The sequence below is a fragment of the Mobula birostris genome, chromosome 17, assembly GCF_030028105.1.
Source record: "Mobula birostris isolate sMobBir1 chromosome 17, sMobBir1.hap1, whole genome shotgun sequence".
Lineage (NCBI taxonomy): Eukaryota > Metazoa > Chordata > Chondrichthyes > Myliobatiformes > Myliobatidae > Mobula > Mobula birostris.
Genome location: NC_092386.1, coordinates 716113 through 734051, shown reverse-complemented (window position 1 = coordinate 734051; position 17939 = coordinate 716113). Strand labels below are relative to the sequence as shown.

At 47.6% G+C, this 17939-nt stretch overlaps 1 protein-coding gene across 4 annotated transcripts in view; it reads left to right on the top strand.

Annotated features, from left to right (window-relative positions):
- Positions 1–17939, top strand: part of LOC140211464 (UDP-glucuronosyltransferase 2A1-like) — a 202022-nt gene that overhangs the window by 115072 nt on the left and 69011 nt on the right. For all 4 annotated transcript variants that reach the window (XM_072281170.1, XM_072281173.1, XM_072281169.1 and 1 more), the window contains one exon: positions 7123–7254. In XM_072281170.1, coding sequence (XP_072137271.1) covers positions 7123–7254 — 132 coding nt within the window. The remainder of the gene's footprint in view (positions 1–7122; positions 7255–17939) is intronic.

Sequence of the window (17939 nt, the reverse complement as noted above, 5' to 3'; positions counted from 1 at the left end):
GCCCTGTGTATAAGAAATAATATTAAATCATTAGAAAGTGATGACATAGGATCGGAAGGTATAGAGTCTCTGTGGGTTGAGTTAAGAAATGGCAAAGGTAAAAGGACCCTAATGGCAGTTGTATACAGCCTCCCAAACAGCAGCCGGGATGTGGATTACAAATTACACCAAGAGATAGAAAAGGCATGTCAGAGGGGCAATGTCATTATAATCATAGGGGATTTTAACATGAAAGTGGATTGGGAAAACCAGACCAGTACTGGACCTCAAGAGAAGAGAATTTGTAGAATGTCTAAGGGACATCTTTTTTGAACAGCTTGTTGTTGAGCCCACTAGGGGATCGGCTGTGCTGGATTGGGTGTTGTGCAGTGATCCGGAGGTGATAAGAGAGCTTAGGGTTAAAGAACCCTTAGGGGACAGTGATCACAATATGATGGAGTTCACTTTGAAATTTGAGAAGGAGAAAAATTCCAATGTGTCAGTATATCAGTGGAATAAAGAAAATTACAATGACGTGAGAGGGGAACTGGCCAAGGTTGACTGGAAAGGGACACCAGCAGGAAGGACAGCACAGCAGCAATGGCTGGAGTTTCTGTGAAAAATGAGGGAAGTGCAAGACAGATATATTCCAAATAAGAAGAAATTTTTGAGTGGAAGAAGGACGTTACCATGACTGACAAGTGAAGTCAGAGCCAAAGTAAAATCAAAAGAGAGGGCATACAAGGAAGCCAAAGCTAGTGGGAAGACAGAGGATTGGGAAGGTTTTAAAAACTTGCAGAAGGAAACTAAGAAGGCCATTAGGAAGGAAAAGATGAATTATGAAAGGAAGCTGGTGACTAATATCAAAGAAGATACTAAAAGCTTTTTTTAAGTATATAAAGGGTAAAAGAGGGTTGAGGGTAGATATAGGACCAATAGAAAATGATGCTTGAGATACTGTAATGAGAGATGCAGAGATGGCAGAGGAACTGAATGCGTAATTTACATCAGTCTTCACAGTGGAAGACATCTGCGGTATACCGGACATTCAAGAGTGTCAGGGAAGTGAAGTTTGTGCAGTGAAAATTACGACTGAGAAGGTGCTCAGGAAGCTTCATGGTCTGGGAGTGGATAAATCTTCTGGACCTGATGGAATGCACCCTCAGGTTCTGAAAGAAGTAGCTGGAGAGATTGTGGAGGCATTAACAATGACCTTTGAAGAATCGATAGATTCTTGCATTGTACTGGATGACTGGAAAATTGCAAGTGTTACTCCACTATATAAGAAGGGAGGGAGGCAGCTGTAGACCTGTTAGCTTGACATCAGTGGTTGGGAATTTGTTGGAATTGATTGTTAGGGATGAGATTACAGAGTACCTGGAGGCACACGACAAGATAAGCTAAAGCCAGCATGGTTTCCTGAAAGGAAAATCCTGCCTGACAAACCTACTGCAATTTTTTGAGGAAGTTACAAGCAGGGTAGACAAAGGAGATGCGGTAGATATGGCATACTTGGATTTTCAGAAAGCCTTTGACAAGGTGTTGCACATGAGGCTGCTTAGCAAGATAAGAGCCCATGAAACTACAGGGGAGTTACTAGCATGGGTGGAGCATTGGCTGATTGGCAGAAAACAGAAAGTGGGAATAAAAGGATCCTATTCTGACTGACTGCTGGTTACCAGTGGAGCTCCACAGGGGTCGGTGTTGGGACCGCTGCTTTTTATGACGTATGTCAATGATTTGGACATGAGATTAATGGATTTGTGGCTAAATTTGCTGATGATACAAAGATAGGTGGAGGATCAGGTCATGTTGAGGAAACAGCCTTCAGAGAGACTTAGATAGTTTAGGGGAATGGGCAAAGAAGTGGCAAATGAAATACAATGAGGGAAATTTTATGGTCATGCACTTAGGTGGAAGAAATAAATGGGCAGACTATTATTTAGATGGGGAGAGAATTCAAAATACGGAGATGCAAAAGGACTTGGGAGTCCTTGTGCAGGATACCCTAAAGGTTAACCTCCAGGTTGAGTCGGTGGTGAAGAAGGTGAATGCAATGTTGGCTTTAATTTCTAGAGGTATAGAATATAAGAGCGGGTATGTGATGGTGAGGCTCTAAAAGGCACTCATGAGACCACACTTGGAGTGTTGTGTGCAGTTTTGGGCTCCTTATTTCAGAAAGGATATACTGACATTGCAGAGGGTTCAGAGAAGGTTCGCAAGAATGATTCCAGGAATGAAAGGGTTACCATATGAGGAGCGTCTGGCAGCTCTTGGGTTGTATTTTCTGGAGTTCAGGAAGATGAGGGGGGATCTCATAGAAACATTCAGAATGTTAAAAGGCCTGAACAGATTAGATATGGAAAGTTATTTCCCATGGTAGGGGAGTCTAGGACAAGAGGGCACAACTGGAAGATTGAAGTAAGCCCATTTGGAACAAAGATGAGGAGAAAGTACTTTAGTCAGAGGGTGGTAAATCTGTGGAATTGGTTGCCACAAGTGGCTGTGGAGGCCAAGTCATTGGGTGTATTTAAGGCAGAGATAGATAGGTTCTTGGTTAGCCAGGGCATCAAAGGGTATAGGAGAAGGCAGGGGAGTGGGGATGACTGAAAGAATTGGATCAGCCTGTGATTGAATGCTGGAGCAGACTTGATGGGCTGAATGGCCTACTTCTGCTCCAATGTCTTATGGACAGCATTCTAACTTCCCTTAACAGGGGGGCTTTCTGAGCCCTTTAAACATCAGCCCCTTTGCTGTACCTGTGTCATCTCCATCATGTTAATTCCAGCATATTTAACCAATTTCCCCAGTGATTAATAAAGTATGACTATGACTATATTGACCAATGCTGAAAATGGAATAATCAGTCAAGAAGACCATCACTGTACAGTTTAATGAAGCACCTTCTATGCTCCAGGACTATTTTGAACTGACTAAATGGCAGATGTTCAAGGAGGCCACCACAATATGAAGAAGACACAGACCTGGAGGAATATGCCTCATCTGTCACCAGCTACAGTAGACAATGTTGATACTCAAGAGCAGTCATCTCACAGCCCAACCTGAAGTTCTGACTGAATGCAGAGGTGTGTTACTGACTAAAAGCCCAGGACACTGCTTTTAGAACAGAACAGCTCTCAGAGCAGTCAGGAGAAACCTCACCGTAGGCATCAAGAGAGAAAAGGCCACCTATGCACAAAAAATTTAGGAACATCTGTCCAATAATAGTCCCCAACATTAAGGGACAGGATGTTTCCCATGGTGGGAGAGCCTCGGACAAGAAGGCACAGCCTCAGGATCAAGGGGCATCCATTTAAAACAGATGAGGAAAAATTTCTTTCGCCAGAGGGTGGTGAATTTGTGGAATTTTTACCACAGGCAGCTATGGAGGCCAGGTTGTTGGGTGTCTTTAAGGCAGAGCTGGATAGATTCTTAGTGGACATGGCATCAAAGGTTACAGGGAGATGGCTGAGGAGTGGGGCCGAAGAGGGGAGAAAAGGATGTTTCGTGTTATTTGTGAAAGCCCTAGGTTCAGCTGGTGGCAACTTTTACAGGTACCAGGCCGCGTGATTTGGATTGCTATTTTATTTCTAATTACTAGATCTTGTTGCTTAATTGTAGGCACACAGCAGCCATTGATTACACGTTATTGCATTGTTAAGCAATTAGCCTTCACTGCCAGGTCAGCCATTATATAGATAGAAACATAAAAAAACCCACAGCACAATACAGGCCCTTCAGCCCACAAAGCTATGCCAAAAGTGTCCTTACCTGACAAACTACCTAGGGTTACCCATAGCCCTCTATTTTTCTAAGCTCCATGTAACTATCCAGGAGTCTCTTAAAAGACCCTATTTATTCGTCTCCACCACCGTTGCCGGCAGCCCATTCCATGTACTCACGGCTGTCTGCATAAAAAACTTATCCCTGACATCTCCTCTGTACCTACTTCCAAGCACCTTAAAACCTTGTCCTCTTGTGTTAGCCATTTCAGCCCTGGGAAAAAGCCTCTGACTATCCACATGATCAGTGCCTTTCATCATCTTATACACCTCTGTCAAGTCACCTCTCATCCTCTGCCACTCCAAGGAGAAAAGGCTGAGTTCACTCAACTTATTCTCATAAGGCATGCTCCCCAATCCAGTTAACATCCTTGTAAATCTCCTCTGCACCCTTTCTATAGTTTCCATATCCTTCCTGTAGTGAGGGAACCAGAACTGAGCACAGTACCTCCCACATGGCGTCTGACCAGGGTTCCATACAGCTGTAACATTACTTCTCGGCCCTTAAATTCAGTTCCATGGTTGATGAAGTATGCCTTCTTAACCACAGAGTCAACCTGCGCAGCAGTTTTGAGCGTCCTGTGGACTCGGACCCCAAAATCCCTCTGATCCTCCACACTGCCAAGAGTCTTACCATTAATAATATATTCTGCCATCATATTTGACCTACCAAAATGAACCACCCCACACTTATCTGGGTCGAACTCCATCTGCCACTTCTCAGCCCAGTTTTGCATGCTATCGATGTCCCGCTGTAACCTCTGGCAGCCCTCCACACTATCCACAACACTCCCAACCTTTGTGTCATCAGCAAATTTACTAACTCATCCCTCCACTTCCTCATCCAGGTCATTTATTAAAATCACGAAGAGAAGTGGTCCCAGAACAGATCCCTGAGGTACCCCATTGATCATCAAACCTCTGTCTAGGTTTCAGTGAGATCCCCCTCGTCCTTCTAAGCTCAGTGTGTACCGACTTAAAGCTATCAAACATTCCTTGTATGATAACCCTTTCGATTCTGGAATCATCCTTGTGAACTCCTCTGAACCTTCTCCAATGCCAGCACATCTTTTCTTAGGTGAGGAGCCCAAAACTGTACTCAAGGAGAGGCCTCACCAGTGCCTTATAAAACCTCACTAACACATCCCTGCTCTTGTATTCCAGACTTCTTGAAATGAATGCTCACATTGCATTTGCCTTCCTCACCACCAACTGAGCCAGTTGTCCAGACGTTTGTCCCACTCTGTGAGCGTGGGGAGAGCGGGAGAGCTGAATGAGTCTTCGTCGTTGTAGGCTTCAAGAGGAAATGCAGTGGTACAGCCAACATTGCTGCCTGGTTCCTGGACAAGCTAGATGTTTTTTTACGCTTGATTCAAGATCGGTAGGTCTGAAGTGCATAGAACACAGGCTCCCAGGGAGAGCTGCCGATGAGACCTGCACCTTGATTATCTCTGAGGCTGAAGTACTCGGAACATTCCAACATGTCAACAGCCACAAGGCGGCAGGGCAGGACGGCATGCCAGGGCACGTCCTCAAAGTATGTGCAGAACAGCTGGCTGATGTACTTTCAGACATTTTTAATCTCTCCCTCTCCCAGTGTGTAGTGCCCTCCTGTTTCAAATCATCCATCATTGTCCCTGTACCTAAAAAAAAACAAGGTAGCATGCCCGAATGACTGGCACCCTATCGCACACACCACAATTATAAACAAGTGCTTTGAGAGGCTGGTTAAAGACTACATCTGCAGCATGCTACCACCTACACTGGACCCCCTACAATTTGCCTACCAACGGAAGCAGCCTACTGATGATGCCATAGCCACAGCCGTACACACCGTCCTCATTCACCTGCAGAAGAGGGATGCATATGTTAGAACGCTGTTCCTGGACTACAGTTCAGCAGTCAACAGCATGGCTCCCTCCAGATTTGACAGGAAGCGCAGAGACCTCGGCCTGTACCCCACCTTGTGCAGCTGGATCCTGGACTTCCTATCGGATCACTGACAGGTGGTAAGAATGGGCTTTCAGAGGCACCTCTGCCCCTCTGACCTTCAACACAGGTGCCCCCCAGGGTTGTGTCCTGAGTCCCCTCCTCTACTCCCTTTACACCCACGACTGTGCTGCCACACACAGCTCCAATCTGATTAAATTCATAGATGACGTGACTTTGATCAGCTTTATTTCTAGCGGTGATGAGAAAACATACAGAGGAGAGGTTAACATCCTGACACAGTGGTGCCAGGATAACAACCTCTCCCTCAGTATCCAAAAAACAAAAAAGCTGATTGTGGATTACTGGAGGAATGTAGATAGGCTTGCCCCGATCAACATCAATGGGTCTGCAGCTGAGAGGGCGAGTGGTTTCAAGTTCCTCGGCATACACATCACCGAAAATCTCACCTAGATTTTACACACCGGCTTTATGGCAAAAAAAGCACAACAGCATCTCTTCCACCCCAGGAGACTGAAAAAGTTTGGCATGAGCCCCCAAATCCACAAGACCTTCTACAGGGGCACCATTGAGAGCATACTGACTGACTGTATCACTGCCTGGTACGGGAACTGCACCAACCTTGATCACTGGGCACTGCAGAGAGGGGTACGGACAGCCCAGCGCATCAATGGATGGGAACTTTCCTCCAGTGAGGACACTTACAGCAGCAGGTTTGTAAAAAGGGCCTGGAAGATCATCGGGGTCACCAGTCACCCCAACCATAAACTGTTTAAGGTGCTTCCATCTGGCAGACACCACTGCAGCATTAAAGCTAGAACCAACAAGCTGCGGGACAAGCCATTAGACTTGTAAATTCACATGTTTGTACATTGTGCTAGAGTCATAACCCAAAGATTTTATTTCCTCATTGCGGGATGTGTGTAATATTTAAATAAATTCAAATACAAAACATTAGGTGTTTAACGGTCTTGTTTTTTAATGGGATCTATTGAGTATCCATGTTTTGTGGCTGCCTGTAAGGAGGTGAATCTCAGGTTGTGTATAGTTTACATTCTTCGATAATAAATGTACTTTTGAATTTTAGTTTCCACATTCTTTACAGCTCATTTTAATTCTGTTGAACCAGCCGCAGGAAGGAATAGTAGCAAAACCTCAAGTCGTCAAGTAATCTAAAGAGTGGGGGGAATTAGTTTAATGATGGAATTAGTACCGTGATGTCAGTGGTGAGATGCTGATCTGCAAAGACCACAGTCAGCTGAATGTTTACTTCTCTGAATTTCTCCTTGGCTGCTGCTTTCTTCTCTGGAAGGTTTTGGGCCAAAAGCCCATTTTTGAAAGGGTCCCATGTCATTTGAAAGTCCTCGGTGTGTGATACCTCTGTGTGACTTGATAATTTGTTGTTTTACAGGAGATGGAAGAATTTGTTCAGAGCTCAGGGGAGCATGGGATTGTGATATTTTCCCTGGGTTCCTTGGTAAGGAACCTTACTGATGAAAAAGCCAATTTACTTGCTGAAGCACTTGGGCAAATTCCACAAAAGGTTTGTTTACTTTTAAATTCTGCATCCAGATTTTGTCAAAGTGAGATTAAAACTGGGAAAATGAAGCTAAAACCCAGCGTGTTGTGAGTGTTGCTTTGACCCCAGCTTCTGCAGATTATTTTGTGTTTAGAGTTGTTTGATGTTAGTGTCACTAACTCTGGTACCCTGATTTGTCCATAGTCTAAATCTCAGTTTTTTTTAAAAAAAGTCAATTTTTGTGAGTTTCCTTTCTGACTAAGAATATAAAAGTGAAATATTATGGATGCTGGAAACCTGAATTAAAATGTTATGTATACTTTTTGGGCAGTCCCTTGAGATTGAGGAAGACTTACTTCAAACCTGGTTCATTGGGTTGTGGAGGGACTGAATAGGCCAATGTGTGAATGTTTACTTCTGTGAATTTCTCCTTGGCTGCTGCTTTCTTCTCTGCAAGGGATTAGGCTGATATGTCGAACAAGAGGGTCATTTTATGAGATGCTCATTCTATCACATTTATAGGGTTATGTGCTGTTGATGTGTGGACTTGAGTTAGTCAAGAGATATTGAGTCCCAGGTTAAGAAAAAGAAGGAGGTACGAAGGGTGATTGATAAGTTCGTGCCCTAAGGTAGAAGGAGTCAATTTTAGAAAACCTTGCACATTTATTTTTCAACATAGTCCCCTCCTACATTTACGTACTTAGTCCAGCGGTCATGGGGCATACGGATCTCGGACCTTCAGAAAGTGTCCACAGCAGGGGTGGTTGATAAATTCGTGGCCTAAGGTTGAAGGAGATGAGTTATTAACTTCAAACTTTCTGCATAATCACTCAAAGAGTTGAACTGCATGTGCACGTAATGAGAGCTGTATAACTATTCGCCTGCTACCTTAGGCAACAAACTTCTCAATCACCCCTGCTGTGGACACTTTCTGGAGGTCCAGGATCTGTATGCTCCACGACCGCTGGACTAAGTGTGTAAATGTAGGACGGGACTATGTTGCTTTCTAAAATTGACTCTTTCTACCTTAGGCCACGAACTTATCAATTACCCCTTGTCTATAGCAGGTACTGTATAGGCAGGAAGGAACAAATCTGGTACTTATGGAGTATAAGAAAGGCAAGAGAATGCTTAGGAATGAAATTGGGTGGGCTAAAAGAAGACATGAGTTTGCTCTAGCAGACAAGGTTAAGAAGAATCCCAAAGGCTTCTACTGATATGTTCAGAGCAATGGGACAGCAAGGGACAAAATTAGTCCTCTGGAAAATCAGAGTGGTCATCTATGCATGGAGCTGAAAGAGATGGGGGAGATCTTAAATGGAATTTTTGCAACAATATTTACCGAGGAGATGACACAGGATATATAGCTGTGAGACAAAGCAGTTGTGAGGTCATGGACACTATCCAGATAACAGAGGAGGAGGTGTTTGCTGGCTTGAGGAAAATGAAAGTGGATAAATTCCCAGGGCCCTGTGGGAGGCTAATGTAGACATTACAAGTCCCTAGCAGAGATACTTAAAGTGTCCTTAACCACAGGTGAGGGGTTGAGGACAGATGATAGCTAATATTGTTATATGGTTTAAGAAAGACTCTAAGCAAGGAAGTTATAGGCCAGTGAGCCTGACTTTGCTTATTGGAAGGTATTCTAAGGGACAGGATATAGCCCTTAGAATACCTTCCAACAATCAAAGTCAGGCTCACTGGCCTATTTTATAGAAATATTTTGATAGACAGGGTCTAATCAACTATAATCAACAAGGCTTCATGTGTGGTAGGTCATGTCTAAACAAAAATAAAGAGCTTTTGGAGGAAGTTACTAGGAAAGTTGATCAAGGCAAGGCAGCGGAGTTTGTCCACATGGACTTCAGCAAGGCCTTTGACAAAGTGTGCATGGGAAGTTGGTTAAGGAGATTCACTCACTTGGCATTCAGGATGAGGTAGTAAATTGGATTAGACAGTGGCTTTGCAGGGGAAGCCAGAGAGTGGTAGTAGATGGTTGTCTCTGACTGCAGGGATGTGACTAGTGGAGTGCCGTAGGAATCAGTGCTTGGTCCATTGTTGTTTGTTGTCTGTATCAGTGATCTGGATGATAATGTGATTAACTGGATCAGCAAATTTGCAGATGATGCCAAGACTGGGAATGTAGTGGACAGTGAGGAAGGCTATCAAAACTTGCAGAGCAATCTGTCTGGATTCATAATTGTTTGGTGAGCAACTGCACTGCATGTGACCTCAGGACACTGCAGAGAGCTGTAGACACAACTCAACACAGAAATCAGCCTCTCCTCCATGGACTGTCAGTATTACTTGTTGCTTCAGTAAAGCAGCCAGCGTTGTCAGAGACCTCATCCATCCCAGATACCCACTCTCCCATCCAGAAGAAGACACAAAAGCTTGAAGGTATTTCATGGACACCTTCTACAGCACCGTTCAAAGTGTAGTAATAGTTCCCCAGTATGATGTTGATCTCACGACCTACCTCGTTATGACCTTGTTTACCTGTACTGTGCCTGTTGCATTTTAATATGCATTGTTATTGTTTACCTTGTTCTTCCCAATACAGACCTGATCTGTATGAAGAGTATGCAAGAAAGGCTTTTCACTGTACCTCAGAATCAGAATCAGGTTTAGTATCACTGGCAAATTCATGAAATTTGTGGTTTTGCGGCAGCAGTACATTGCATCATCATCATTATAGAGAATTAGAGGGGTTCTATGCCCTCCCTTACCGAACTAGCTTTGTTCAGTTTTCAGCTGTATTCTCCCCTCTTTCTTCATGGGGTCTCCCTTTTGCATCATCATTATCATTATGCGCTGTGCCATATGATATGGGCGATTGTGGTCTTTGACAATGATTGTCCTTGGTAAATTTTTCTACAGAAGTGGTTTGCCATTGCCTCCTCCTGGTCGGTGTCTTGACAGTCGGGTGACCCCAGCCATTATCAATACTCTTCAGAGACTGTCAGCCTGGTGTCAGTGTTTGCATAACCAGGACTTGTGACATGCATCGGCTCATACGACCATCCACCACCCGCTCCAATGGCTTCAGGTGACTCTGATCGGGGGGGGGGGGGCCGCCAAGCAGGTGCTACACCTTGGCTAAGGGTGACCTGCAGGATAACGGAGGGAAGGAGCGCCTCACACCTCCTTTGGTAGAGATGTTTGTCCAATCCACCATGCTAAATTGCAATGCATATTTAAAAAAACTATAAATTACAATAAGAAATACATTTCTAAAAATTAAACTAAATAATTATTGCAAAGAGAGAGCAACACCTGATGTGGATGTTCTGGATGCTGGGCAGGCTAGTGCCCATGATAAAGCTGGTAGAGTTTTCAACTTTGTGCAGTCTCTTCCAATCTTGTGCAATGACCCCTCCATGCCAGACATTACAAGTCCCTAGCACACCTCCACAGCACACCTGTAGAATTTCAATAACAGTGACAATAATAACCAATTCCAATTATAATCCCTTTAGCCCTTCCAGTCCATGCCAACCATGATGCCCACTGAGTTAACCCCAAATTCTTGTGTTTCTTCCTCTAAGCCCTACCCTCCAATTACCCATCCATGTGCTTCTGAAATGCTGCCTCTGTGCCGGCCTCAACCACTTCCTCCTGGCAACTCTTTCAGGCATTTTTACCTTCCGTCCAATGGAAGAGGGAGAAGAAAGAATGACTGGGTATTGCAAGAATTTCAATGCGGTTATTTAATTCAGATTTTAATTGACTGTACTATGATGTGCAGCGAGGGACAGGAAGGAAGATTGGGTGAAGATGTTATCAAGTTGAAAGCACTAAGTAAAATTTGCAAACTTTTAAATTCAGTGCTGTGAGATGGATTTATGTGTTGACATACTGAAGAGAGCACATAGCACGTCCAGCAGCATGGACGGATCATTGGTCAATATAATATGGAAAGTGGCTTCATGCTGAAGACAGCACATAGAAAGGCCAGCAGCATGGACGGATCATTAATAAATATACAGTAATATGGAAAGTGGTTTCATGCATGGCACCGGCAGGCTCTTCTTCAGATGTTGCAAGCCCATTCAGAGGGAAAATTACAGGCTGTGTGAATACCATGGTAGGGAGGGGCAGGGGTGTATGAGTGGCTGCCCTAGAAATTGTCTGGTATCAGAATGCCCACTCAAGGTAGCCTGGTGTTTTAACTGACACCCCAGAGATTAATATTGCATTAGTATGTTGGTCCTCAAGGAGGCTACAGTCAAAAAGGACGACTGTCTTTGTTCACCTTGCTTGCAAAGAGGTACAGATCAACTAATCCCCCAACAGGAAATCAGGATCTTAGGGCTAGAGCTGAGTATGTTAATGGAATTTGTCGAAAGTGATATCACTAATACATTTGCAGTCTGCTTGTCAACTCACATTGACTCTGCTGCCCTGTGAGTGTGAGTGAGAGTAAGCTGGTCTGGGGGAAGGCTTCCCATATTACAGGGAGGCAGATTGTTGGATTGCGATTAAAGACAAAAGTGTCCAATTACCAGTAATAGGAGAGAGCTATAGACCAGATCATGTGCATTGACTGGATGGAGTCATGTGAAATGAGAGGCAGTACACAACAAAGCGTTGAATTGTTGGTCAGAGTCAGAGGCTGAAGCAGCCTCTTCTGCAGGGAGCTGGTCCACAGCTTCAAAGTATACAACTCTGAAATTCTTCTTCTCCAGATAGCCACGAAGCCAAGAAAGAAAAATGCGGTAGTACAATCATCCACCTCAAATCCCTCCTCCCCGCACAAAAAACAAACAAGAATGGAACAGACACACTAATCTGCAAATCCGCCTCCTCCGCACACAAAAAAGAGAATGATCAGTTGGTGGGGGGGGGGGGGGGAACATAGAATATAAAAACTATCAGACTGAAAAAAAAGTCTATAGTCCAAGTCCGTATCCAAAATGCATAAAATCTTGGTAATATTCTCTGGGGAACATGGCAGGCCTTTCCCTCTGCTGCAGCAGAGCAATCCCACCAGTGATCAAAAGGGAGTCTCCCCTCTCTGGTAGCAGAGCAATCCCACCAGCAATCAAAAGGCAGTCTCCCCTCTCTGGTAGCAGAGGAATCCCACCAGCGATCAAAAGGCAGTCTCCACTCTCTGTAAGCAGACCAATCTCACCAGCGATCAAAAGGCAGTCTCCCCTCTCTGGTAGCAGAGCAATTCCACCAGCGATCAAAAGGCAGTCTCCGGTCTCTGATGGCAGAGCGATCGCACCAGCGATCAAAAGGCAGTCTCCCCTCTCTGGTGGCAGAGTAATCTCACCAGCGGTCAAAAGGCAGTCTCCCCTCTCTGGTGGCAGAGTAATCTCACCAGCGGTCAAAAGGGAGTCTCCCCTCTGTGGAAGCAGAGCGATCCCACCAGCGATCAAAAGGCAGTCTCACCTCTCTGGTGGCAGAGGAATCCCACCAGCGATCAAAAGGCAGTCTCCCCTATCTGGTAGCAGAGCAATCCCACCAGCAATCAAAAGGCAGTCTCCCCTCTCTGGTAGCAGAGGAATCCCACCAGCGATCAAAAGGCAGTCTCCACTCTCTGTAAGCAGACCAATCTCACCAGCGATCAAAAGGCAGTCTCCCCTCTCTGGTAGCAGAGCAATTCCACCAGCGATCAAAAGGCAGTCTCCGGTCTCTGATGGCAGAGCGATCGCACCAGCGATCAAAAGGCAGTCTCCCCTCTCTGGTGGCAGAGTAATCTCACCAGCGGTCAAAAGGCAGTCTCCCCTCTCTGGTGGCAGAGTAATCTCACCAGCGGTCAAAAGGGAGTCTCCCCTCTGTGGAAGCAGAGCGATCCCACCAGCGATCAAAAGGCAGTCTCACCTCTCTGGTGGCAGAGGAATCCCACCAGCGATCAAAAGGCAGTCTCCCCTATCTGGTAGCAGACCAATCTCACCAGCGATCAAAAGGCAGTCTCCCCTCTCTGGTAGCAGACCCACCAGCGATCAAAAGGCAGTCTCCCCTCTCTGAGAGCAGAACGATCACACCAGCGATCAAAAGGCACTCTCCCCTCTCTGGTATCAGAGCAATCCCACCAGCGATCAAAAGGCAGTCTCCCCTCTCTGGTAGCAGACCAATCTCACCAGCGGTCAAAAGGTAGTCTCCTATCTCTACTAGCAGACCAATCTCACCAGCGATCAAAAGGCAGTCTACCCTCTCTGGTAGCAGAGCGATCGCACCAGCGATCAAAAGGCAGTCTCCCCTTTCTGGTAGCAGACCAATCGCACCAGTGATCAAAAGGCAGTCTCCCCTCTCTGGTAGCAGACCAGTCTCACCAGCGGTCAAAAGGTAGTCTCCTCTCTCTGGTAGCAGACCAATCTCACCAGTGATCAAAAGGCTGTCTCCCCTCTCTGGTGGCAGAGCAATCCCACCAGTGATCAAAAGGCAGTCTCACCTCTCTGGTGGCAGAAGAATCCCACCAGCGATCAAAAGGCAGTCTCCCCTATCTGGTAGCAGACCAATCTCACCAGCGATCAAAAGGCAGTCTCCCCTCTCTGGTAGCAGAGCAATCCCACCAGCGATCAAAAGGCATTCTCCCCTCTCTGGTAGCAGAGCAATCCCAACAGCGATCAAAAGGCAGTCTCCCCTCTCTGGTGGCAGACCTATCTCACCAGCGATCAAAAGGCAGTCTCCCCTCTCTGGTAGCAGAGCAATCCCAACAGCGATCAAAAGGCAGTCTCCCCTCTCTGGTGGCAGACCTATCTCACCAGCGATCAAAAGGCACTCTCCCCTATCTGGTAGCAGACCAATCTCACCAGTGATCAAAAGGCAGTCTCACCTCTCTGGTAGCAGACCCACCAGCGATCAAAAGGCAGTCTGCCCTCTCTGGTAGCAGAACGATCACACCAGCGATCAAAAGGCACTCTCCCCTATCTGGTAGCAGACCAATCTCACCAGCGATCAAAAGGCAGTCTCCACTCTGTGATAGTAGAGCAATCCACCAGGGATCAAAAGGCAGTCTCCCCTCTCTGGTAGCAGAGCATCCCACCAGCGATCAAACGACAGTCTGCCCTCGCTGGTAGCAGACGAATCTCACCAGCGATTAAAAGGCAGTCTCCCCTCTCTGGTAGCAGAGTGATCCCACCAGCGATCAAAAGGCAGTCACCCCTCTCTGGTAGCAGACCAATCCCACCAGTGATCAAAAGGCAGTCTCCCCTCTCTGGAAGCAGAGCGATCCCACCAGCGATCAAAAGGCAGTCTCCACTCTCTGGTAGTTTAGCGATCCCACCAGCGAACAAAAGGCAGTCTCCCCTCTCTGGTAGCTGACCAATCCCACCCGCGAGCAAAAGGCAGTCTCCCATCTCTGGTAGCAGACCAATCTCACCAGCGATCAAAAGGCAGTCTCCCCTCTCTGGTAGCAGAGCAATCCCACCAGCAAGCAAAAGGCAGTCTCCCCTCTCTGGTAGCAGAGCGATCCCACCAGCGATCAAAAGGCAGTCTCCCCTCTCTGGAAGCAGAACGATCGCAACAGCGATCAAAAGGCAGTCTCCCCTCTCTGATAGCAGAGCGATCCCAGCAGCGATCAAAAGGCAGTCTCCCCTCTCTGGTAGCAGAGCAATCTCACCAGCGAGCAAAAGGCAGTCTCCTCTCTCTGGTAGCAGAGCAATCCCACCAGCGATCAAAAGGCAGTCTCCCCTCTCTGGTAGCAGAACGATCACACCAGCGATCAAAAGGCAGTCTCCCCTCTCTGGCAGCAGAGCAATCTCACCAGCGATCAAAAGGCAGTCTCCCCTCTCTGGTAGCAGAGCAATCCCACCAGCAGTCAAAAGGCAGTCTCCCCTCTCTGGTACAAGAGCGATCCCACCAGCGATCAAAAGGCAGTCTCCCCTCTCTGGTGGCAGAAGAATCCCACCAGCGATCAAAAGGCAGTCTCCCCTCTGTGGTAGCAGAGCAATCCCACCAGTGATCAAATGGCAGTCTCCCCTCTCTGGTAGCAAAACGATCGCACCAGCGATCAAAAGGCAGTCTCCCCTCTCTGGTAGCAGAGCAATCTCACCAGCGATGAAAAGGCAGTCTCTCCTCTCGGGTAGCAGACCAATATCACCAGCGATCAAAAGGCAGTCTCCCCTCTCTGGTGGCAGAAGAATCCCACCAGCGATCAAAAGGCAGTCTCCCCTCTCTGGTAGCAGACCAATCTCACCAGCGATCAAAAGGCAGTCTCCCCTCTCTGGTAGAAGAGTAATCCCAACCGGCGATCAAAAGGCAGTCTCCCCTCTCTGGTAGCAGAGCAATCTCACCAGCGATCAAAAGGCAGTCTCCCCTCTCTGGTGGCAGAAGAATCCCACCAGCGATCAAAAGGCAGTCTCCCCTCTCTGGTAGCAGAGCAATCCCACCAGCGATCAAAAGGCAGTCTCCCCTCTCTGGTAGCAGACCAATCACACCAGTGATCAAAAGGCAGTCTCCCCTCTCTGGTAGCAGAGCAATCACACCGGCGATCAAAAGGCAGTATCCCCTCTCTTGTAGCAGAGCGATCCCACCAGCGATCAAAAGGCAGTCTCCCCTCTCTGGTAGCAGAACGATCCCACCAGCGATTAAAAGGCAGTCTCCCCACTCTGGTAGCAGACCAATCCCACCAGTGATCAAAAGGCAGTCTCCTCTCTCTGGTGGCAGACCAATCTCACCAGCGATCAAGAGGCAGTCTCCCCTCTCTGGAAGCAGAGCAACACACCAGCGATCAAAAGGCAGTCTCCCCTCTCTGGTAGCAGACCAATCTCGCCAGCAATCGAAAGGCAGTCTACACTCTCCGGCAGCAGACCAATCTCACCAGCGATGAAAAGGCAGTCTCTCCTCTCGGGTAGCAGACCAATACCACCAGCGATCAAAAGGCAGTCTCCCCTCTCTGGTAGCAGAGCAATCTCACCAGCGATCAAAAGGCAGTCTGCCCTCTCTGGTAGAAGAGTAATCCCACCAGCGATCAAAAGGCAGTCTCCCCTCTCTGGTAGCGGAACGATTGCACCACCGATCAAAAGGCAGTCTCCCCTCTCTGGTAGCAGAGCGATCCCACCAGCGATCAAAAGGCAGTCTCCCCTCTGTGGTAGCAGAGCAATCTCACCAGCGATCAAAAGGCAGTCTCCCCTCTCTGGTAGCAGACCAATCTCACCAGCGATCGAAAGGCAGTCTACACTCTCCGGTAGCAGACCAATCTCACCAGCGATGAAAAGGCAGTCTCTCCTCTCGGGTAGCAGACCAATCCCACCAGCGATCAAAAGGCAGTCTCCCCTCTCTGGTAGCAGAGCAATCTCACCAGCGATCAAAAGGCAGTCTCCCCTCTCTGGTGGCAGAAGAATCCCACCAGCGATCAAAAGGCAGTCTCCCCTCTCTGGTAGCAGAGCAATCCCACCAGCGATCAAAAGGCAGTCTCCCCTCTCTGGCAGCAGACCAATCTCGCCAGCAATCGAAAGGCAGTCTACACTCTCCGGTAGCAGACCAATCTCACCAGCGATGAAAAGGCAGTCTCTCCTCTCGGGTAGCAGACCAATACCACCAGCGATCAAAAGGCAGTCTCCCCTCTCTGGTAGCAGAGCAATCTCACCAGCGATCAAAAGGCAGTCTGCCCTCTCTGGTAGAAGAGTAATCCCACCAGCGATCAAAAGGCAGTCTCCCCTCTCTGGTAGCGGAACGATCGCACCACCGATCAAAAGGCAGTCTCCCCTCTCTGGTAGCAGAGCGATCCCACCAGCGATCAAAAGGCAGTCTCCCCTCTGTGGTAGCAGAGCAATCTCACCAGCGATCAAAAGGCAGTCTCCCCTCTCTGGTAGCAGACCAATCTCACCAGCGATCGAAAGGCAGTCTACACTCTCCGGTAGCAGACCAATCTCACCAGCGATGAAAAGGCAGTCTCTCCTCTCGGGTAGCAGACCAATCCCACCAGCGATCAAAAGGCAGTCTCCCCTCTCTGGTAGCAGAGCAATCTCACCAGCGATCAAAAGGCAGTCTCCCCTCTCTGGTGGCAGAAGAATCCCACCAGCGATCAAAAGGCAGTCTCCCCTCTCTGGTAGCAGAGCAATCCCACCAGCGATCAAAAGGCAGTCTCCCCTCTCTGGTAGCAGACCAATCACACCAGTGATCAAAAGGCAGTCTCCCCTCTCTGGTAGCAGAGCAATCACACCGGCGATCAAAAGGCAGTATCCCCTCTCTTGTAGCAGAGCGATCCCACCAGCGATCAAAAGGCAGTCTCCCCTCTCTGGTAGCAGAACGATCCCACCAGCGATTAAAAGGCAGTCTCCCCACTCTGGTAGCAGACCAATCCCACCAGTGATCAAAAGGCAGTCTCCTCTCTCTGGTGGCAGACCAATCTCACCAGCGATCAAGAGGCAGTCTCCCCTCTCTGGAAGCAGAGCAACACACCAGCGATCAAAAGGCAGTCTCCCCTCTCTGGTAGCAGACCAATCTCGCCAGCAATCGAAAGGCAGTCTACACTCTCCGGTAGCAGACCAATCTCACCAGCGATGAAAAGGCAGTCTCTCCTCTCGGGTAGCAGACCAATACCACCAGCGATCAAAAGGCAGTCTCCCCTCTCTGGTGGCAGAAGAATCCCACCAGCGATCAAAAGGCAGTCTCCCCTCTCTGGTAGCAGACCAATCTCACCAGCGATCAAAAGGCAGTCTCCCCTCTCTGGTAGAAGACTAATCCCAACCGGCGATCAAAAGGCAGTCTCCCCTCTCTGGTAGCAGAACGATCGCACCAGCGATCAAAAGGCAGTC